Source organism: Balearica regulorum, chromosome 14, assembly GCF_011004875.1.
Source record: "Balearica regulorum gibbericeps isolate bBalReg1 chromosome 14, bBalReg1.pri, whole genome shotgun sequence".
In the NCBI taxonomy this organism is placed as follows: domain Eukaryota; kingdom Metazoa; phylum Chordata; class Aves; order Gruiformes; family Gruidae; genus Balearica; species Balearica regulorum.
This window is the reverse complement of record NC_046197.1, coordinates 15,213,944-15,231,501: the sequence shown is the minus strand read 5'-3', so window position 1 is coordinate 15,231,501 and position 17,558 is coordinate 15,213,944. Positions and strand designations below refer to the sequence as shown.

General features: G+C 56.3%; 2 protein-coding genes across 3 annotated transcripts in view; one reads left to right on the top strand and one right to left on the bottom strand.

The window, feature by feature from the left end:
• Positions 1-17,558, bottom strand: part of ARSI (arylsulfatase family member I) — a 99,364-nt gene that overhangs the window by 34,887 nt on the left and 46,919 nt on the right. The gene's annotated exons all lie outside the window — the stretch shown is intronic.
• Positions 718-14,735, top strand: SLC6A7 (solute carrier family 6 member 7). Of its 2 annotated transcripts, XM_075766176.1 has the most exons (14): positions 718-962; positions 6,543-6,723; positions 7,437-7,568; positions 8,142-8,376; positions 8,910-9,048; positions 9,335-9,469; positions 10,162-10,265; positions 10,816-10,940; positions 11,320-11,432; positions 11,514-11,645; positions 12,001-12,100; positions 12,468-12,568; positions 12,775-12,942; positions 13,915-14,735. In XM_075766176.1, the coding sequence occupies exons 1-14, from the start codon at positions 930-932 to the stop codon at positions 14,128-14,130; spliced, it is 1,914 nt and encodes a 637-aa protein (XP_075622291.1). In that variant the 5' UTR covers positions 718-929; the 3' UTR covers positions 14,131-14,735. The 2 variants fall into 2 exon arrangements, with proteins under 2 accessions (XP_075622291.1, XP_075622290.1); XM_075766175.1 differs by having other exon boundaries at positions 790-962; positions 11,320-11,645.

The window sequence follows — 17,558 nt, the reverse complement described above, 5'->3', positions numbered from 1 at the left end:
ATGTGGGGTTGTCCCCTATTGCAGCCCTGCAGGGGACGTTTCCCACCATGAAAGTGGGAGAAGCCACGGATCAGCTCTCTGCCACCTCACTGGGGTTTTGACTGAGCATGACGAGGAAATGCCTGCATCTCCCTGGGCTTTCGGGCTGTAGGATCCCACTGCTGACTCAACAGGGACATCCGAACCCTGGAGATGTGACCTGTGCTCCAGCATTTTGCCCATGATATGCTGGACTCAGCTGCTCACCCTGGGGTCTGCCTGAGGATTGGTCTTGCTCCCAGTTACAGTAGGATACACTGGTCCTACCCAAGGGGACCGATGGCTGCTGAGCATCCCCCCTCCCCTGGGCTGGGGACTGGGCTCAGACAACACCGGGAGAAGTCACTTCTGACCTGCTCAGGCTCCAGCCATGTCCTGCCATAGGAAAATCAGCTCAGAGCCGGACAGAAAGAGCTTCTGGCATCTACACTTGCACTGCTGCCACTGCTGCTTGGGGCACGTGGGACCCCCGGGGTGCCCAGTGGCAGGGTGCCTGCAAAGTCAGCTCCATCCCTAGGGAGACCTGACGCATTCGTGGCATGAGTAAGGCAGCAGCCGTTCCTCCTCACTGCCCCGGCGGGGGGCTGAGGTCCTGGATCCCCCTCCCTGGCAGGGGTGCGTTTGACAGACAGCCCTTCTCCAGCCTGCCCAGAGCCGTCCCCTCCTCCCTCCCCGCTCAGCACGCAGCCATCCTCAACTCCAGGCAAACCTTTCCTCCAGCCCCGCTCCCCCTGTCCCCCCCTGCCCCCCTCTGCCCTGCCAGCCCAGCCGGCAGGAAAGTGGCACCCCCCCTCGCCTGTGATCGCTTCGCCCCTTCTCCCTCCCTATTGCCAGAGAAAGCGAGAGGAAAAAGTGTCAGAGCGAGGAGCGCATAGCAACAGGATTCTGGGATGAAGAAGATTCGGCAGCAGCATCTCCGGGAGGTGAGAGCCGGGAAGCGGGGGTGCCCCCCCCGGGGCTGGGAGCCGGGGAGCAAGGGCAAGGCATGCCCATCACCCCGCAATCCCCTGCCTGGGGAGCCTCCGTCTGCAGGCAGCAGACTTTTCCCTGGCAGGGATTGCAAATGGGGATAGTGTGCGTGCGTGGGGCTGAAGTGGGATCGTGGGGGGAGGGATGGGGGGCATTTTGTAATGACTGCTCCTGCCTCGCTGCAATTAGCAGACCAGAGAGGCCTTGCACTGCGGGCAGAGCTGCCTGCTGCCCGCTCCGGCTGGCTGGATGCTCTCTCCCATCCCTTCCCTGCGAGCAGGTGCTGCCGGCGATGATTCATGTTGTGTCTGGCTGGGTGGCTGTGGGTGGGCACCCGGGGCAGAGCTGGCTCCCCATGGCGTGGCTCCCCAGGGATGTTGCTCCCGCCAGCCCCGGGGACTGCCTGGTCTTGGGGGGTCTCTGGGGGGGTGGGTGGTGAGGGGTTCCCCCCCGGGCCGGGATGAGCACAGGGAGCTGGGCAGTGGCTTTCCACCTGCAGCTGGGATTGCCTCCTCCTCTGTAGGATTTAAAGCGGCGTGGGTAGTGCTGGACCCTGAACTCCCCTGGTGTCCTTTGGCAGCTGGCAGAGCTAGAAACCCTTTTTATGTCCTGCTGGAAATCCTTTTTAAACCCAGCTTTCAGGCTTTCCTGTCCTAAGCTCCCCTCCACTGCCACTTTGCTCTTACCAGGCTCTCTGGGTCCCTGTCCCCGCTGTGTTGGGGACCAAGTCCCTTCTCATGCCATCCTGCACGGGGGCACAGTGGTGTGGAGTGGCAGAGGCTGGCAGCCACGGCTCCCTCGTGGGGACACGCTGCTGGTGGGTCAGCCCTTCCCAGAGCACGCCAGGCAGCGACCCAGCTCTGTGAGCCCCTTGGGCTCTGCGCTCTGCAAAACCCTGCCCGCTAACCACAGGGTTGGGTGACTCCAACCTGTGCCAGCCTTCAGATGAATGAAACCCCTGGAGAGTTTCATCCCTGCCAGGAAATTCCTAGGATATTGGGACATGACGTAAAAAAGCCAGCAGTAGCCTGGTGAAAGCCAGCAGCTATCTGATGGCCCCAGCAGCCTCAGGACCTTCCTCCACTGTTGTTTGGAGACATCATCTGGCTCTTCCCTCCCCTCCTCTTTCCTACAAATTGCTTTTTCAGATGACTTTGTGACTGCACAATCCATTAAAAGTTGTCTTTGTCCCTTCCAAAAGCTTTCTGAGATACTTGAAAGAATTTCTCTGCTGCTGGTGATCCTGTTTAACATTTTTTCAGGAATTCATTTAGTCCCACAGCGATCAGCTGGAATGAAAAGCAGATGTCTCTGGAGTTATTTTCCCCATTCCTGGTGCTGCCTAGGGCCCTGCTGTCCTTCATTACTCAAAAAAACTCTTGCTGAGCTCCAGATGGAGAACCTGGTGCTCGCAGTCACCCAGCACCTTGGGAACACCGTGTCCGATGCCGGCATCGGGCTTGGCTGGAGTCGGTGGTGGCCAATGGAGGACTTTGCACAGCCCAGGCTGCAGTGCCTGCCCCGGGACCCTGACAGCCTCCTCTCCCTCTCGTTATGATCTGCTTCCCATCAGTGAGCCAGGAGTTTTAAGCCTTCTCATCAGACATGTTTTAGACATACGGAAATTCCTCTGTAGTAGAGGAGATCTTTCTCAGGCTCTAAGGATTTCAGGTTGGCTTTTGCATAATGGTATTTCCAGAAGAGCTGAGTGGATGTTTTTTATTTGTTTATTTGCTTTGGGGGGTTATTTGGTAGAAACAGGCTAAAGCCCACAGAGGACAGTGGTGGGAGCCAGGATTTGGGCTGCCCTTCCCCATACCCCAGGCTGCCGAGCAGCATCCTCCTGCCTGCACCACTGCCCTCCTCTGCCTGCCACGAACTGCCTCAAACCTTCCCCGCTCCTTCCCCAGGGTTTTTGGATGAAAGGCCGTAAGCATTCACAGCTGTGCATACTCCCTGTGCTCTGGACATCACTGTAATGAGTTTGCTTCAGACTCAGCAACCTCCAGCCCTCGAACCCCCCCGTGCTGGCTCCAGCATTGCTTGCTCCCTCTCCTGACATGTGCCGTGATCCTGGGCTGCGGGAAAAAGGGGCTCTTCCACACCATAGAGATGCTTTATTTCTTCACTTCCTAAGTGATGTTACATTTGAATTAATTTTTATGCTGGTTTCTTTTTCCCTCACAGAGATTAACGAGCAATTCAAACTAATCTGAAGTGACTCACACTTTACAGACGCACTGTGCTCGCTCACAGCGCGGATCTGCAGGGGAAAAATCTGGCGTCGGGTGGCATTTCTCCCAATCAAAGGCTGTGGTCCACGCACAAAACACTAACAAAATAACCCCACAATGCCAGTCTGAATGGAGACAAAATATGATGAAAAAGTAACTTTAATCTGGCTGTTTTTTCCCAGATACAGCTGAGTTTTGCACTGGTTTAAGAAATTGGTTTACAGAAAATAATTAGCATTGGGCAATTTCCTTATGGAAGCCAGCTCTTATCTTGGCAGAGACTAAAGTGCTTTTTCTTCTCAGTGACCTTTGCTTTGCTGACTTCTTTGGGAGCATCTTCTGGTGAATAATGGAAAGTGATGCCGTGTTCAAAGAGGATGTTGTTGCCAAGGGAGCTGTTAGTCCCCGTCTGTTTATAACCGTAAGACAGGAGCCCGGTTCAAAAGATGGCAGTTGACGGTGGAAAGCACTAAAGCAATATTGTAGAACTCGAGCACTTCAGCTGCTGCTGAAAAAGAAAATTCCTGTTATGACAAAGGCTGAAAGGGAGCATTAATCCTAAAAAAAGGGCTGGAATCAAGCTGGCATGTGAGATTTCCAGCAGTCTGAAGCAGAGAGGTGTGCATCTCTCTGCTACCTGGGACAAAGATGGGCTGGAATCCTTAAATACTACATTTTACAATTCATTTTAAGTCAGGCAAATAGGCCAGGTTTTCTGTGGTTTCTATGGAAAGGCTATGATTTGGGGCATTTTTGGACCTCCCAACCATGGAACAGCCTCCATGTGAGTTTCCCAGCAGCATCCCTGGCTCCTGCCTCCCCAGCCTGCCCGACAGACACCGCAATGTCACTGTCCTTGGGGTTTATCTGACCCTTGAGCAGTCTCTGATTTCTGCCCTGGGGTCTCAAGTTTAAACCACAGAGCTCCAGCTAAAGATATTCATAAGGGGGGCAGTCATCACCAAGACAGGGGTGACAAGCTACATCCCATGGCCTCTGAAAAGGGCGACTGAGATGGGGATCGGGCCACAAACAGTTTGGAAAAGTTCCTGCCGTACCCTTTGTTTTTCCTGTTTCTGTGTTGATTTCCATGCTACATCTGATGGATGGGCACCTGCATTTCATCAGGTCATGCAGCTCCACTGGTGCCCTCTTGCAGCTGTTTAGGATTGAAGCAAAGGTGCTGGAATTAGGTGAGAGGATTTAATGACCTCCCAACATCCCTGCTTTCTGGTTTTCTGTGATGTAAACCCGGAAAGTGAGAGGTCCCCAGGCAATGTGGTGGACTGGGAAACATTTTTTTGGAGAAGACCTGTCCCCACCCAGCAGAGACCTTTGTGAATGCACGTTTTAGCAGCTGAAACTACTGTAAGTGATGTTGTGGAGCAATCTGACCACCACCCACAAACACAGGTTGCTGCAGATCATACCTGCTGTGTGTGCTGGGTTAATTAGCAGGCATGGCCATGGCTTGGAGAATTTGCTAAGCTGGAGAGCTGTGTTAAACAGCTGCAGGAGGGCTGTCAGGTAGCAATGGTTTTATAGCAAAAGTACTATATTTGGGTCACATTTTGATTTTTCAGCCTGTATTTCTGAGGCTTTTTTCTTCTGGCCCTTGCCTTGTGAGGGTGGCATCCAGCGGGGATTGGCTTTTAATGGTGGGTTTTAGTGGAATGCCTTTGCTGCTCGGGCTGTGCGTTCCAGGTTGCCTTCGGGAAGAGTTTGCCCTGGCTCATCCTGTCCCTCAAGGGGTTTGCATGCCAGGTGGGGACAGGTGTGCCTCCGCTTTTGGTGCCTTCGGGCTGCGAGCGGCACGCATGTGGTGCTGGTGGCTGAGGAGCGGGGTGCACCCTGTGAACGGTGGGAGCATGTGGCTATCGGCAACACGGCTCCTTGTCTCCATGGGAACCGGCAGCAGGAGCATCCTGACGTCTGGCCAGAGAGGAAGAGGAGGAGGAAGAGAGGAGGAGAGGAGGTGTCTTGCCACCTTCCCTGGGGGCTGTGACAGGGCAGCACTGGGCTCTGCTCACCAGCCAGCTCTGATCTCCCGGGGGACAGAGGTCTGCTGTGGGCTCTCAGCTCACATGCACACTGGTGATCCCTCCAAATCTAGGCCCCTCTCCCTCAACCACATCCCATGGGCTCATTCCCTATGATTGCATCAACTCAGGGACATGGAGATGGATGCTTTTATCTTTTGGGAGTCCAGGGAGAATGGGAGACTCCCAAATGAGCTACTTCTGCCCTGGTTCTGGTGCCCTGTCAGCAGGGACCCCAGCATCCTTCTGTCTCTCTGCCTCAATACCAGCCAAAGCTGATATACCCCCAGGCAGGGGCACAGCAACACAGGGCACAGGGCCAGGATGCTCATCCCACCCTTTTTTGCTGCCCTGTCTTACCAAGGGGATACATGTGATGGGATCTCACCTGGCAGCTGCTGGCTGAGCCTTTTGCCTTTGGTGCCTGCTGGTGGGATGGGAGCTGGCAGGGATGCTCTCCCACACTCAGGAGGCTGGGGAAGTGTCAGATAGACCAAACATCTCATTACAGACCTGATGTACACACACAAACACCAAGGAGCCCTCTTGGTGCATTACCCCAACCTAAATGTATTGCAGGACTTGCACCTCCCTCTTGCAGAGCTGAGGCAGCCAGGGAGGAAGGGAATGGATTAATCTGCTGCCTGTGCCTCACTGATCCAGGGCAGATTAGGAAAGCTGGAAGGAGGTCACTCAGCAGGGACAACTGGGAGCACGTCACTAAATCCCCACAGTGTAGGCTTTTGGCAGTTGGGAAAGCGTGAAAAATGCGTGGAGCGTTTAATGGCAGCAGAGTGCCTGGAACAGCAGGGGCACGTGGGGCTGGGGTGTCGCGCTCCCTGGCACACCGGTGGTGGTTCTTCCCCTGCTGTCCTCACACTCATGTTGTGCAGAAAATCAGGAAAGTTCGTCATGACCCCTTGAAAGGATTTCTTGGGAAACTGGGGTTGCAAGATGGGTCCTGGCCTCCCAGGGTAGACTGGAGCCATCCTGTCTTTCCCAGGGGAGCTCTGGCTGTGTGGGATCACATTCATCCCCTTTCCTTGCTCAGCAGCAGAGCAGGATATTGACTAGGGTGGTGCACAGAGAGCTGCTGGGACAGGGTGTCCCCAAGGGACAAGTGTCAGTGCTGCAACTCGGGGTCACAACTTCACACCCCAGCTCTTAGCGCTCCTTCCCTTTCGCCCACTCTTCATGACCCTGTTTTTATTCTTTTCTTGACCCCTGGCTGCCCTCTCCCATTCCCTGTTCCCTCGCTCAGCCGGTGACGCCAGAGCTCCTGGTGAGCCCCAGCAGCCAGGACGGGGACCTGGGGTCCGAGTGCCCGGAAGACAGAGGAAACTGGACGGGGCGGCTGGATTTCCTTCTCTCCTGCATTGGATACTGCGTGGGCCTCGGAAACGTCTGGAGGTTCCCCTACAGGGCTTACACCAATGGAGGAGGTACTTGGGCATCCTTTAGAGTGGCCACATCTGCCCCTTCCTGAGCTGGGCTGATGGGACGTGTCTCTGAAGAGATGCCTCTTACCCTTCTCGGGGAAGTAGCATTCGTTGTTGTGGGGTGAAGCCTCCTCCTGCCCCCCATGCTTGCTGTGGGGCATTAACCACCTGTACCCATGTGTGGAAGGGACTGACCAGCCCATGTCTGCACTCATCGCCTTGGAGACATCCCCAGCTCCATGCTGGACTGAATACCACCTGAGCATCCCCCTTGGTTTCCAATAGCTTCTTGGCCTGGTGTCCTCCAGGACTCAGCGGGGTCAGCAAATGCTTCCCAGGTATCGAAGGAGGGGAGCGAGCCTTTTGCAATGCAAGAGCCCAGTGTGATGGTGCAGAGTGCCCAACTTGTTCAACTGCTTCCGGAGTAATTTCTTGTCACATGCAATAATACCTGGAAAATTTCACAGTGTTTGTGAAAGATTCAAGGAAAAAAGAGAGTCGGGAGTGGGGAGGAAGCACGGCACTGGGTGAATCACAGCCCCTTTCTCCTGCACTAATGGTGAGCCTCTGCCCCTTGCTGTCTTCCAGATTTTGGTGTAGATCCCTCAGGGCCACAGATGTTGAGTAAACTTTATTCCCTGTCATAGATGGGCTTTAGGTGTTTGCTCTGTGTTATTTTTAGGTTTTGGTTGTTTTTTTTTTCTTACTTCTTGCAGGAGCTTTCCTGGTTCCTTACTTCATCATGCTGGCCATCTGTGGGATCCCCATCTTCTTCATGGAGCTGTCACTTGGCCAGTTCTCCAGCCTGGGGCCGCTCGCTGTCTGGAAGATAAGCCCTCTCTTTAAAGGTGCGTGAATGAAGTCCAGAGCCTCTGCGGGGCCTCTGGATGAGCTACTTGATGAGGACATGGACCAGCAGCATCATCCCATGATCGTCAAAGCTCTTGTTAGAGTCAAAGGGTAAATCCTGGGGGAAGGTGGAGCAGGCCGGACTTCTGGGTTAACTGGTTTAGTAGCTGCAAGATATGTGTGAGATCTATCAGTCTTTGAGGCTCTGGATGTCATGACCAGCTCCAGAAATTGTATGAAAATTAAGTCAGCTAGCGTACAAAATACAGCATCAAAGCTAAGTAATGACTGTTAAAGACAAAGGTAAGAATAAAGTGTTCAAAAAAAGATCAAATCAAATACTTTTACTCTCAATATCAAGTTGGGGTAAAATCCTCTGTATGATGCAATAGCTCATCAATTGAGAGAAGGCATGTCCAGAGGATATAATGGCAATAAGAGGCTCCCCCCACCAGGTGAACCTCTGACTGGGTAAACATTTGGCTGCTGAGATCCAGTGTCTGACCGTGGTTTTGGATGTGCTCTGCTCCAGAGAAATGGCTCACTCCTTCTTTACCCTCTCCTTTCTCCAGGCATTGGCATGGGCACGATCCTCATCGTCTCCCTGGTGGCCATTTACTACAATATGATCATTGCTTATGTTCTCTTCTACCTCTTTGCATCCCTCACAAGCGACTTGCCCTGGCAGCACTGCGGCAACTGGTGGAACACTGACCTGTGCCTGGACCACCACGTCATCAAGGCGGGGAACACCACCTTCCCCGTCAACATCACCAACACCGTCAGCCCCAGCGAGGAGTACTGGAGGTAAAGAGGTCAGCCCAACCCAGCCATGGGGACGTGGTTGGCATCCAGCTGGGGAGAGCATGGGGATGGAATGACGGGTGAAGGGTCTGTGCTGCATGTCTCATGGCATGGTGGGCACTCACGGTTGGCGTTGTGGGTGCAGTGATGGTCTCTTGTGGTCACCTGTGGGTGATATCTCAGTTTAGCCATTGGGATCACGTCCCTGGGATGTGGGAGGTGTCCATGATCTAGCACTGCTTTTCTGGCCTGGAGATATGTTAGACTGAAAGGCATCCCATGCCTGGACCAGCTGATAATTTGCTCTCAAGCCGTCAGGCATCCCCTCTTGGGTCTGTAATGCATGGTGGAGGAGTCACACCAACTGCTCCCCTCTCCCTGGCAAATAGCTGCCAGCACCTTGTTGCTCTCTCATTGCTGGGATTTTTGACAAGGTTATTTTTTGCAGCAGAGGCATTGCTAGGTTCAGAGAGGGCCCCTGGAAGAAGGCGGGGGGTGCCCGTGGCTGCTCGCTAGCGGTTCTCCTTTCGCCCTAGCCGGTACGTCCTGCACATCCAAGGGAGCTCTGGGATCGGGGATCCTGGGAGGATCCGCTGGAACCTGTGTCTGTGCCTGCTCCTTTCTTGGACTATCGTCTATCTGTGCATCCTAAAGGGAGTCAAATCCTCTGGCAAGGTAAGGGCTGGACAAGTCTCTTTTGGGGGAATCCACAGTGATGCTCACCAGTGCCTGCGATTCTCTGCACATCTGGGAAAGTGAGACCCAGACTGGACACAGACCATTTCAGGGATGGCTTGCACACCCAGACACCGGCAGGGCTGACACGTCTGGCTCTGCTGCATCCCAAGGATCTCAGCTCTGCAGGGTGATGCAGTGTCCCATACCGGGGACAGGGCTGTGGGTGAAACAAGTGTGTGTGCTTTTGCTCCCAGCTCTCCCAGCTGGCTCTGCTCTCCCGTAGGTTGTGTACTTCACTGCCACCTTCCCATACCTCATCCTGGTGATGCTGCTCATTCGTGGCGTGACCCTGGAGGGGGCCTGGAAGGGGATTCGCTTTTACCTCACGCCCCAGTTTGATCACTTGCTGTCTTCCAAGGTGAGCAGGAGTTAGTGCAATTTGTTCAAGACACAAAACTGAACCTTCTCCTGCCACCTCCAGCATGCAATAGAGGCGGTTCCCTTACTTGGGTGCCTTTTCTGGCCACCTCTTGACCCAAAGTCCTCTCTCTTGGTTGCTCCTAGACCAAAAGTATTTGCCTTTGAGCGATATGTTTTTGCTCCACTCGTTGTCTATACCGCTCTTCCCACCGCTTCCCAGCCCCGTGCCTGAATTTCTGGCTCTCCATGCAGGGGACAGGCTCACCACCTCTCCTGGGTACTAGGACTGTGGGCAGGATTATCCCAGCCCCTGTGATGGCCTGGGGGGTGGTGATGGGTGCCCATGGTGGAGTTGGCTGTTCAGTTTTTCTCAAGCAATCTCAGTGTGCAGAGCGGGGAGTTTCCTTGGGTCAGCAGTGTTGGTAGCAGAGACCACCCAGTTTTACAGTGGCGTTTAGTGCCCCGCTGGGCTGGCTCTAAAACACTCTCGTTAGCTCTTCCACTATCCAGCTGACCCACTACAAGCAGCGAGCATGTTAGTAAGAAAGGCAATGACCTTGTGGGCTTTGCGTGCCTGGAGGGCTGGGGAAGATGTGCCAGGGGCTCTGGGGAAGCATATTTCTAACTCCCTCTTCCTTAGGAGGAGGTTTCCAAACCCCTGCTCTTCTCAGACCTGTTTCCTTCCCCCAGGTGTGGATTGAGGCAGCCCTGCAGATTTTCTACTCCCTTGGTGTAGGCTTTGGAGGCCTCCTCACCTTTGCCTCGTACAACACATTCCATCAAAATATCTACAGGTGAGAGCCAGTTGCTGTCTCGTAAAAATCATGGGTTGAGGGAAGCCATGAAAACCTCAGCTGGTGGGTTCAAAGCTAGGAGAAGCACGCAGTGCAGCACACAGTCACCCAGCACTGCTCCTTGCCTGAGCACCTTACAGACAGAGGGATCTGTGGAAGAAAATTCTTCTAAATATCAAGGCACCACGACTGACTCAAAAGTTTTGGGCTGTAGATGCTGAAGGCTGAGGATATTTGAGGCTAGAGTTATGCATGTTTGTCCTGTCCCCAGCATCTGTTGCAGGTGGCCAGCAGAGAGGGGAGTCTGGGTGTTGCATGTTTGGGCTGATCCCCTCCACAGGGAAAAGCAAGATTGGGAGGAACCCCAAAATAATCCATGTCACTAGATATATACTCCTTTTGCATCTGGAAAGTAAATACCAAGAGAGGCCCTGGAGGAAAATCACACTGGGTCACCTTGCTGTGGCATCCAGGGCTGGCAAAGCCACTATGCACTGCTGCGGGCGCTAAGAAGCGGACATGTTCAGACCATCTTCTTTCTCCTCTATAGGGACACCTTCATAGTGACCTTGGGCAATGCTATCACCAGCATCCTGGCAGGGTTTGCCATCTTCTCCGTTTTGGGATACATGTCCCAGGAGCTTGGGGTCCCTGTTAACCAAGTGGCAAAAGCAGGTGAGGCCAAACGAAGACCCTTTCTCCTTCACTCTCTTCCTGGGTGCCCTGAGGAGCAGCCCTTCCAGATGGAAGGCATCTGAGGGTGTCAGTGTGAGGGAGGAAGGTGTACGCTCAGCTGGCCAGGGAGAGGGGAGGTGGGAGACCAGTTCCTGCTGTGCAAACATTGAGCAACACCAAGTGATGTCTAATGAAAGTCTGAGCGAGGAGCAGGCTGGTTCTCCTGCACCTCTGCTGCAGGACCCCTCCTGCACATCTTGCAAGAGCCCTGACAACTCTCCGCCGTGGTGCTGCTCTTCTGGGCTCTCCTATCCTCTGTCCCCCTCCATGTCCAGCGCTCTCACCCCCTTTTCACCCTGCTGTCCTTTGCCTCCCCTAGGTCCTGGCCTGGCTTTTGTGGTGTACCCCCAGGCCATGACAATGCTCCCCCTTTCTCCATTCTGGTCTTTCCTGTTCTTCTTCATGCTGTTAACCTTGGGCCTGGACAGCCAGGTAAGGACAGAGCCCACCAAGCCAGCCGTGGTGCCCAGGCAGCCCAGGGGCTCAGAGGACCCTCTTCTCCTTTTCCTGCAGTTTGCCTTTATGGAGACCATCGTTACGGCAGTGACAGACGAATTTCCCTACTACCTGCGGCCAAAGAAAGCTTCTTTCTCAGCTGTCATCTGTATTGCCCTTTTCCTGATGGGGCTCATCCTCACAACAGAGGTAAGGGTGTGGGGCTGGGTGTGTTGTGGGGACCAACTAGGGTGTCATTTTAGGGAGTAATTATGTCAGGGGCCACACTCGCAGACACGTGTATTCACATCAGGTAATAAAGTGGAAGAGAGACGATCGATGAGCCTGGGCTTCCCTGGAGATGTGAGGTCCAAGGGGAGTGACACAGCCTATTCCTGTCCCTGCACCAGCCCCAGAAGGAGAATGATGTCTCCTGAGGGTGCCTGACTGCTGTCTTTCCTAGTGCCTGCAAAGGGCATGTGTCCCCAAAAGTGGGAGGACATGGGTGGGGGTTTATTGAGATGCCGGTCCCGGGGATGCTAGCCACTCTGCTTTGCCTCCGCAGGGTGGGATGTACTGGCTGGTCCTACTGGATGACTACAGCGCTGGCTTTGGTCTCATGGTGGTGGTGATCACTACCTGCCTTGTGGTGACACGTGTCTATGGTAAGGGGGTCTGTCCCCACAGGGGCACAGAGGGGAGGGTGGCCTGTCCGTCTGAAGAAAGGATTTAGAGGGAGCGGAAGGAGAGCCAGCAGCCTCGCACTGCAGCATGAAACACCTCTGATCCAACTTCTTGTTTCTTCTTGGCCATCACTGGATTCACCTCTCCAGAGATACCTGGGGTGCTGAGGCTGGTCCCTCAGACAGCACCACCTGGACTTCCCTTCCTGCATCTCCCAGATAGAATGGGAGATGCTTCTTTGCTGTAGAGGATGCAAACCACCACTTTTGGTCAGTGCAGGGCAACCTGGTACAGGCACCTGACTCTAGGGGAGGGATCACTGCTTCTGAGTCCCTCTCCCTCCTCCAGGCATGAAGAGGTTCTGCCGAGATATCCACATGATGCTGGGCTTCAAACCAGGGCCCTACTTCAGAGCCTGCTGGATGGTCCTGTCCCCGGCAACAATGATGGTAATTGCTCAGCTTGAGGTGTTGGATGGTGCTGGAGAGCTGCAGTGGTGCCAGCATCCCTGGATGACCTCCCCTTGTGAGAAGTTGCTCTGCTGGCATTTTCTGCAGCAGGGACCATTCTGGTTCTGCTGGGAGGTCCAGGCCTTTTTTGAGCATGAGACCTCCAGGGGGCTCTGGGCTGACCTCGCTTTCTTCCCATTCCACAGGCTCTGCTGGTGTACAACATCATCAAGTACCAGCCCTCTGAGTATGGCAGCTACCGCTTCCCTGCCTGGGCCGAGGTCTTGGGCATCCTCATGGGAGTCCTCTCCTGCCTGATGATTCCCATGGGCATGGTGGTGGCTGTCCTTGGAGAAGAAGGGACGCTGTGGGAGGTAGGAGGTGTTGGGCCCCAGCATTGCTGGGGAACACCCCAGAAATGTGCAGAGGTGCCCATGAGCCCCTGCTGAGCCTGTATCCTCCCACAATTTCTGCATCCTCTCTCCTGGAGGTGTGTGTTCCTGTCCCTCCTTGCTGCCCATGGGGTGTGAGAGACGGCACGTGACATTTCCAGCAGTGTCCCCTCCTGTGATGCCAGGCAGACCCTGGGGCATGCTGCTTCCAAGGGCAGTCCTGTGCACATCTGCCCCTCCAAAACAAGCCTGCTATGCCTTGCCCTTCGGGGAAATACATTGTCCCTAGAGTGGGGTGGGCATGGGCACAGGGGACTTTGCACCCATTTTGCAGGAGCAGTGACAGAGCAAGGAGGGCAGCTGCTAGGCTGTGCAGGCAGCCCCAGGCAGCACAGGTGGGATCCCTCAGCTGAAAGGCTTCCTCCAGGAGCAGGTTATGGAGCTGCTGGCTGCCCACAGCTGTCCCAGCCCTGGCTGGGCTTTGCTGCTCTCCCCAGGCTGTTAAAAGCAGAGGCAGCAGAGCTTGCTGCCCTCCCCAGGCAGCAACTCGCCAGCTAGAGCACTTACTGGCTGCAACCTGGCTTGGCACAGCCATGGGCGCAGTGGCATGGCCAGGAACCACCTTGGCTGAGGCTAGCCCCTTGCCTGGGTAACTCTAACCCCACACCACAGGGCCACAGCCCTACAATAGCCCCTAGCCCCAGCAAGCCCTCACCACTGGCACCCACAGACCGAAATACCTCCCCAGCCCATAGCACGGCACTTATTCAGAGCTGCCTTCCCAAAAAGCTTCAGGACAAGCTTTTGGCCTCCATGCCATCCTCATCAGGGGGTCTTCCAGTCCCTCGGGGCTGGCAGAGCTCACCGTCCCCCAGGAGGGTGGGGGTACTGTCCGGGGAGCGGAGGGGGTGCCGGTGCAGGGTGTCCGTGCTCCCTCCGCTTGTCTCCTTTCAGCGAGTCCAGCAAGCCAGCCGGCCTGCCATGGACTGGGGCCCATCACTGGAGGAGAACCGGACCGGCATGTACGTGGCGAGTCTGGCCGGCAGCCAGTCCCCCAAGCCGCTGATGGTCCACATGCGGAAATACGGGGGCATCACCAGCTATGAGAACACAGCCATCGAGGTGGACCGGGAGATAGAAGAGGAGGAGGAGGAGGAGTCCATGATGTGAGGGGACCCAGTGCCCTGCGGCCTGGGAGGGGGCTCACCCCCCACACCCCCCCCCCCAATTTGCACAGGTTGCACTGCAGTACTTCAGGACAGCTCAGGGGGGTCTTTTGGGGAGCAGTCAGGAGCTGCCGACCATGCCGGTCTCCTCACCACTGCCAGGATGGAGCTGCAGCCCGTCTCAGTGCCCCCGAGGTGTTTCTGTTCAGTGTGACAAGCTGTGTGACAAGTCCATGCATTTGTGTGACGGTGTCTGGTGCAAGTGTCCAGGCTGCCCCGCTCCCACCCTCGGCCCCAGCCCTGCCTCCCCACGCAGGGATGCTCGGGCTGCAGGGATGTTCAGGCTGCAGGAGGTGGGGAGGAGGAGGAGGTCCTCTGTGTTGATCTGTTCTCTGCTCGTGTGTATTTAACTCCAATAACCCACAAACATGTGTGAGGAAGGATTGGAATGTCCTCCATACCCTGAGGACGGTGTGTGCTGGTGTGTTCCACTCACACAGGGGTACTCCAGCAAAATCAGTACAAATCAGTGTCCTGCTAAAGAAATCCGACCTAGTAAATGAGCAGTTAAAAACAATTAAAAGAAAAAAAAAAAGCTTTATAAACAAATCAGCTTGGGCCTTTTCATGCTTGTAGATCCACCAGGCACCTTGGTGGGTCAGGGCAGGTCTTCCCCATGGTGCCTGGCAGGATGGGGGCCAGCTGAAGGAAGGGAAGAGGCTGGGAGACCTGTTCCCCATGTGTGCAGGAAATCAGGAACATGTCTCAGCTGGACCCAGTCCCAAAGGAGGACCCGTGTCCATCACGGAGGGGGATCTGAAGGCTGTCCCTAGCCCTGGGTGCTGCTTTTCCCAGGGAAAGGTGAAGGGCTGGGTTTCAGTGCCTTCGTGTGATTTTGGGGTAGCTCAGCCTGGGGCCTATGTTCCAGAGACCCCATCTCCCGCTGACACTGCTGGCCTGGGGGGTGCCGGTGAGCTCCTGGTCGGGGCTGTTCGGCCTGACGCTGCCAGTCCCCTGGTGTCGTGTGCGCCTTCTCCCATGAACCATCAGCTCACCATTAAAAAGCGGTGTGTGACACAGCCTCTATGTGGGTTATTTGGGGGGTCCTCAGTATGTAAGAAAGGCACATCTAGGGGGGTTTCCAGGGATGAGGGGCACAGGCCCGCTGGGCTTTGTCTTGCAAATCTCTGCCCTGGTCGGGTAAAAGCCAAAAACCTAGGATAAACAGAAAAAATTAGGCTTTATGCCTGGAGTATGCACATGGCCCGGGTGCACTGGGCTGTTAACCCCATGGGCCATGCAGCCCTGGGTCCAGCTCCATGGGCTGAGCCTTCAGGGTGAATCCTGCCACCCTGGTTTTCCTTAACAGTCCTTCCCTATGGTGGAGGAGATTTAATTACTGCCTTCGCCCCTCCGAGAGCGTAGGGCCAGCTCCAACAGTTTCTCCCCAATGCCTGGGGATGCTGAGCTCCCTCCCCATCCAGCTCTGCCCTTCCTTTTCCCTGCAGGACCACTGATGGCTTTCCGTGTCCTCCTTGCCATACCCCACCGTGGCTGCAGCTCGCGGGGGTGATGGGGGTCCCTCAGTCCCAGCTTCTCTGGGCACGTGGGGCTCTGGCAGCACGACCCTGTTGCAAAGCACCTTCGGCCGCCAGCCCCTGCGTTAATCATTAGAGGCTGGCCATAAAAGTGTCGCTGATGGAAAGTTCAGGCCGTGGCGGCTGGGGAGCAGGGAGGGCCTGCCATAAACATTTATAGCCCCAATGAATCCCTCGCTCTAACCTTGACACTATTTACCGAGCAGGAGGCCTTGGGAGGTCATGATGTTGCCCAGCCATCGCTGTGGGTGCTGGCCAGGGAACCCAGGCTGGGCTGGCCCTGGGAGGGGCACATGGGGGGTCTGCATGGTGTGATGGAGCGGGCAACAGACTCTGGTGTTTCATGATGTGCCTGCTGGCCACAATGTGCCAGAGCAAGCAGGAGAGTCTGATGCCTTCCCACAGCACGGAGATGGAGGTGCCTCGGTCTGACCAAGCTGGTCTGGTCTCTGCATGTCTCTGACCTTTTTCTTTCTACCCACATAGGGTCCTGCCACATTCCCCAAATCCCCCCCCCCCATAATCCCGGAATCCTCTGGGCTCTCCCTTGGCAGTTGCCATCAATCAGTGTTGTGTTGCAGAGCTATGGGAAGGACGGAGCAGACTATGCCAGTGATGCGGTGGTGGGCAAAGTTGACAGTGGTGAGGGAAAGCCAAGGGCAAAAGGTGCCAGGGCAGTGGCACAGCCAGAGGACATGTCCCCTGGGCCACGTGTGGCTGTGCACAGGGAGGCGTGGGACTCGCTCGTGGCAGCGCGCCCTGTTCCCAGGACCGCTGGTGCATCTGTACCCTGCACCGCAACGTGGTCTGGGGTCCGACGCCATCATCCTCCCCACGGCCCCGGAGACAGGCACCCCCCTCCTCTCCTGATGCTATGGCCTCCCAGCGCGTCCCGCCGCTCTCCCGCAGAGCCCAGGGCTTTCTCCCAGGCTTGGGCCGGCGCTGCCGGGGCGGCGATGGGCTGGGCGGGGAGGAGCGCCCGTGGGCCAGGGCCCGTCCCGGGGGGCCCGGGTCTCTCCCCTCGCCCTGTGCCGGGCTGGGGCAGGAGCGGGTTGGTGCTGACACCTGCTGGGGCCGCGGCGCATGGCAGGGGGGGTGTGGGGGGGTGTCCGCTCCCGCACCCCAGCTGGGGCACCCCCGGCGAGCGGCTGGGACTGGGGTGTGCGGGACAGGGACAGGGACAGGGACTGTCGCAGCCCGCCCCCAGCCCGCCCCCCCCCCCCCCCAACGTACCAGCCTGCCTGCACAGGCAAAGCCCAGCAGCCGCCCCTGGGAGCCCCCCCCCCCCCCCAAACCCCTCCTGGGTTCGGCTGTGGGGATTCTGTGCCCCGCACCCTGCAGCACCAGCTCCCCAAAAACTCTTCTTGCTGCCCAGTGGACGAGGGTGACAGCTCGGCCCCCACCTCCCAGCCAGGCCCGGGCAGCTCACGGGGTCTCCCAGACACCTGCAGCCCCCAAAGCCCTGTCCCTGGGAAAAGGGCTGGGTTGGGGGGAGCCAGGTCTGGGGGTGACATCAAGCTCTCCCGAAGCCCCAGGGATGCTGGTGGCCAGGGGCAGGGGGCATCCAGGGTACCAGCATCCTGCAGGCAGGAGGAAAGCACCTGCTGCCTGCAGCTGCTGCCCAACCAGCCTCGATGCTTTCGAGGACAGGAGCGTGGTGATGGAGAGACAAGGTGGTGGCAGACGGGCTGAGTCACTGCAGTGACGGAGAATCATCCGTTTCCATGCTCAGAAGTTGGTAGCTATTTATTGCACTTGAACACCAAGAATAAAACTGACACTCGCCCTCCCTCCCGCACCCACCCCGCGCCCAGTCCCCCCCACCGCCCTCCCC

Excerpts from the sequence above, each read along its gene's own strand:
- SLC6A7 (XM_075766175.1), top strand. The coding sequence starts at position 930 with ATGAAGAAGATTCGGCAGCAGCATCTCCGGGAG. Across the intron at positions 6,724-7,436 it reads GGCTTACACCAATGGAGGAG|GAGCTTTCCTGGTTCCTTAC; the intron begins GTACTTGGGCAT and ends TACTTCTTGCAG. Across the intron at positions 10,266-10,815 it reads TTCCATCAAAATATCTACAG|GGACACCTTCATAGTGACCT; the intron begins GTGAGAGCCAGT and ends TCTCCTCTATAG.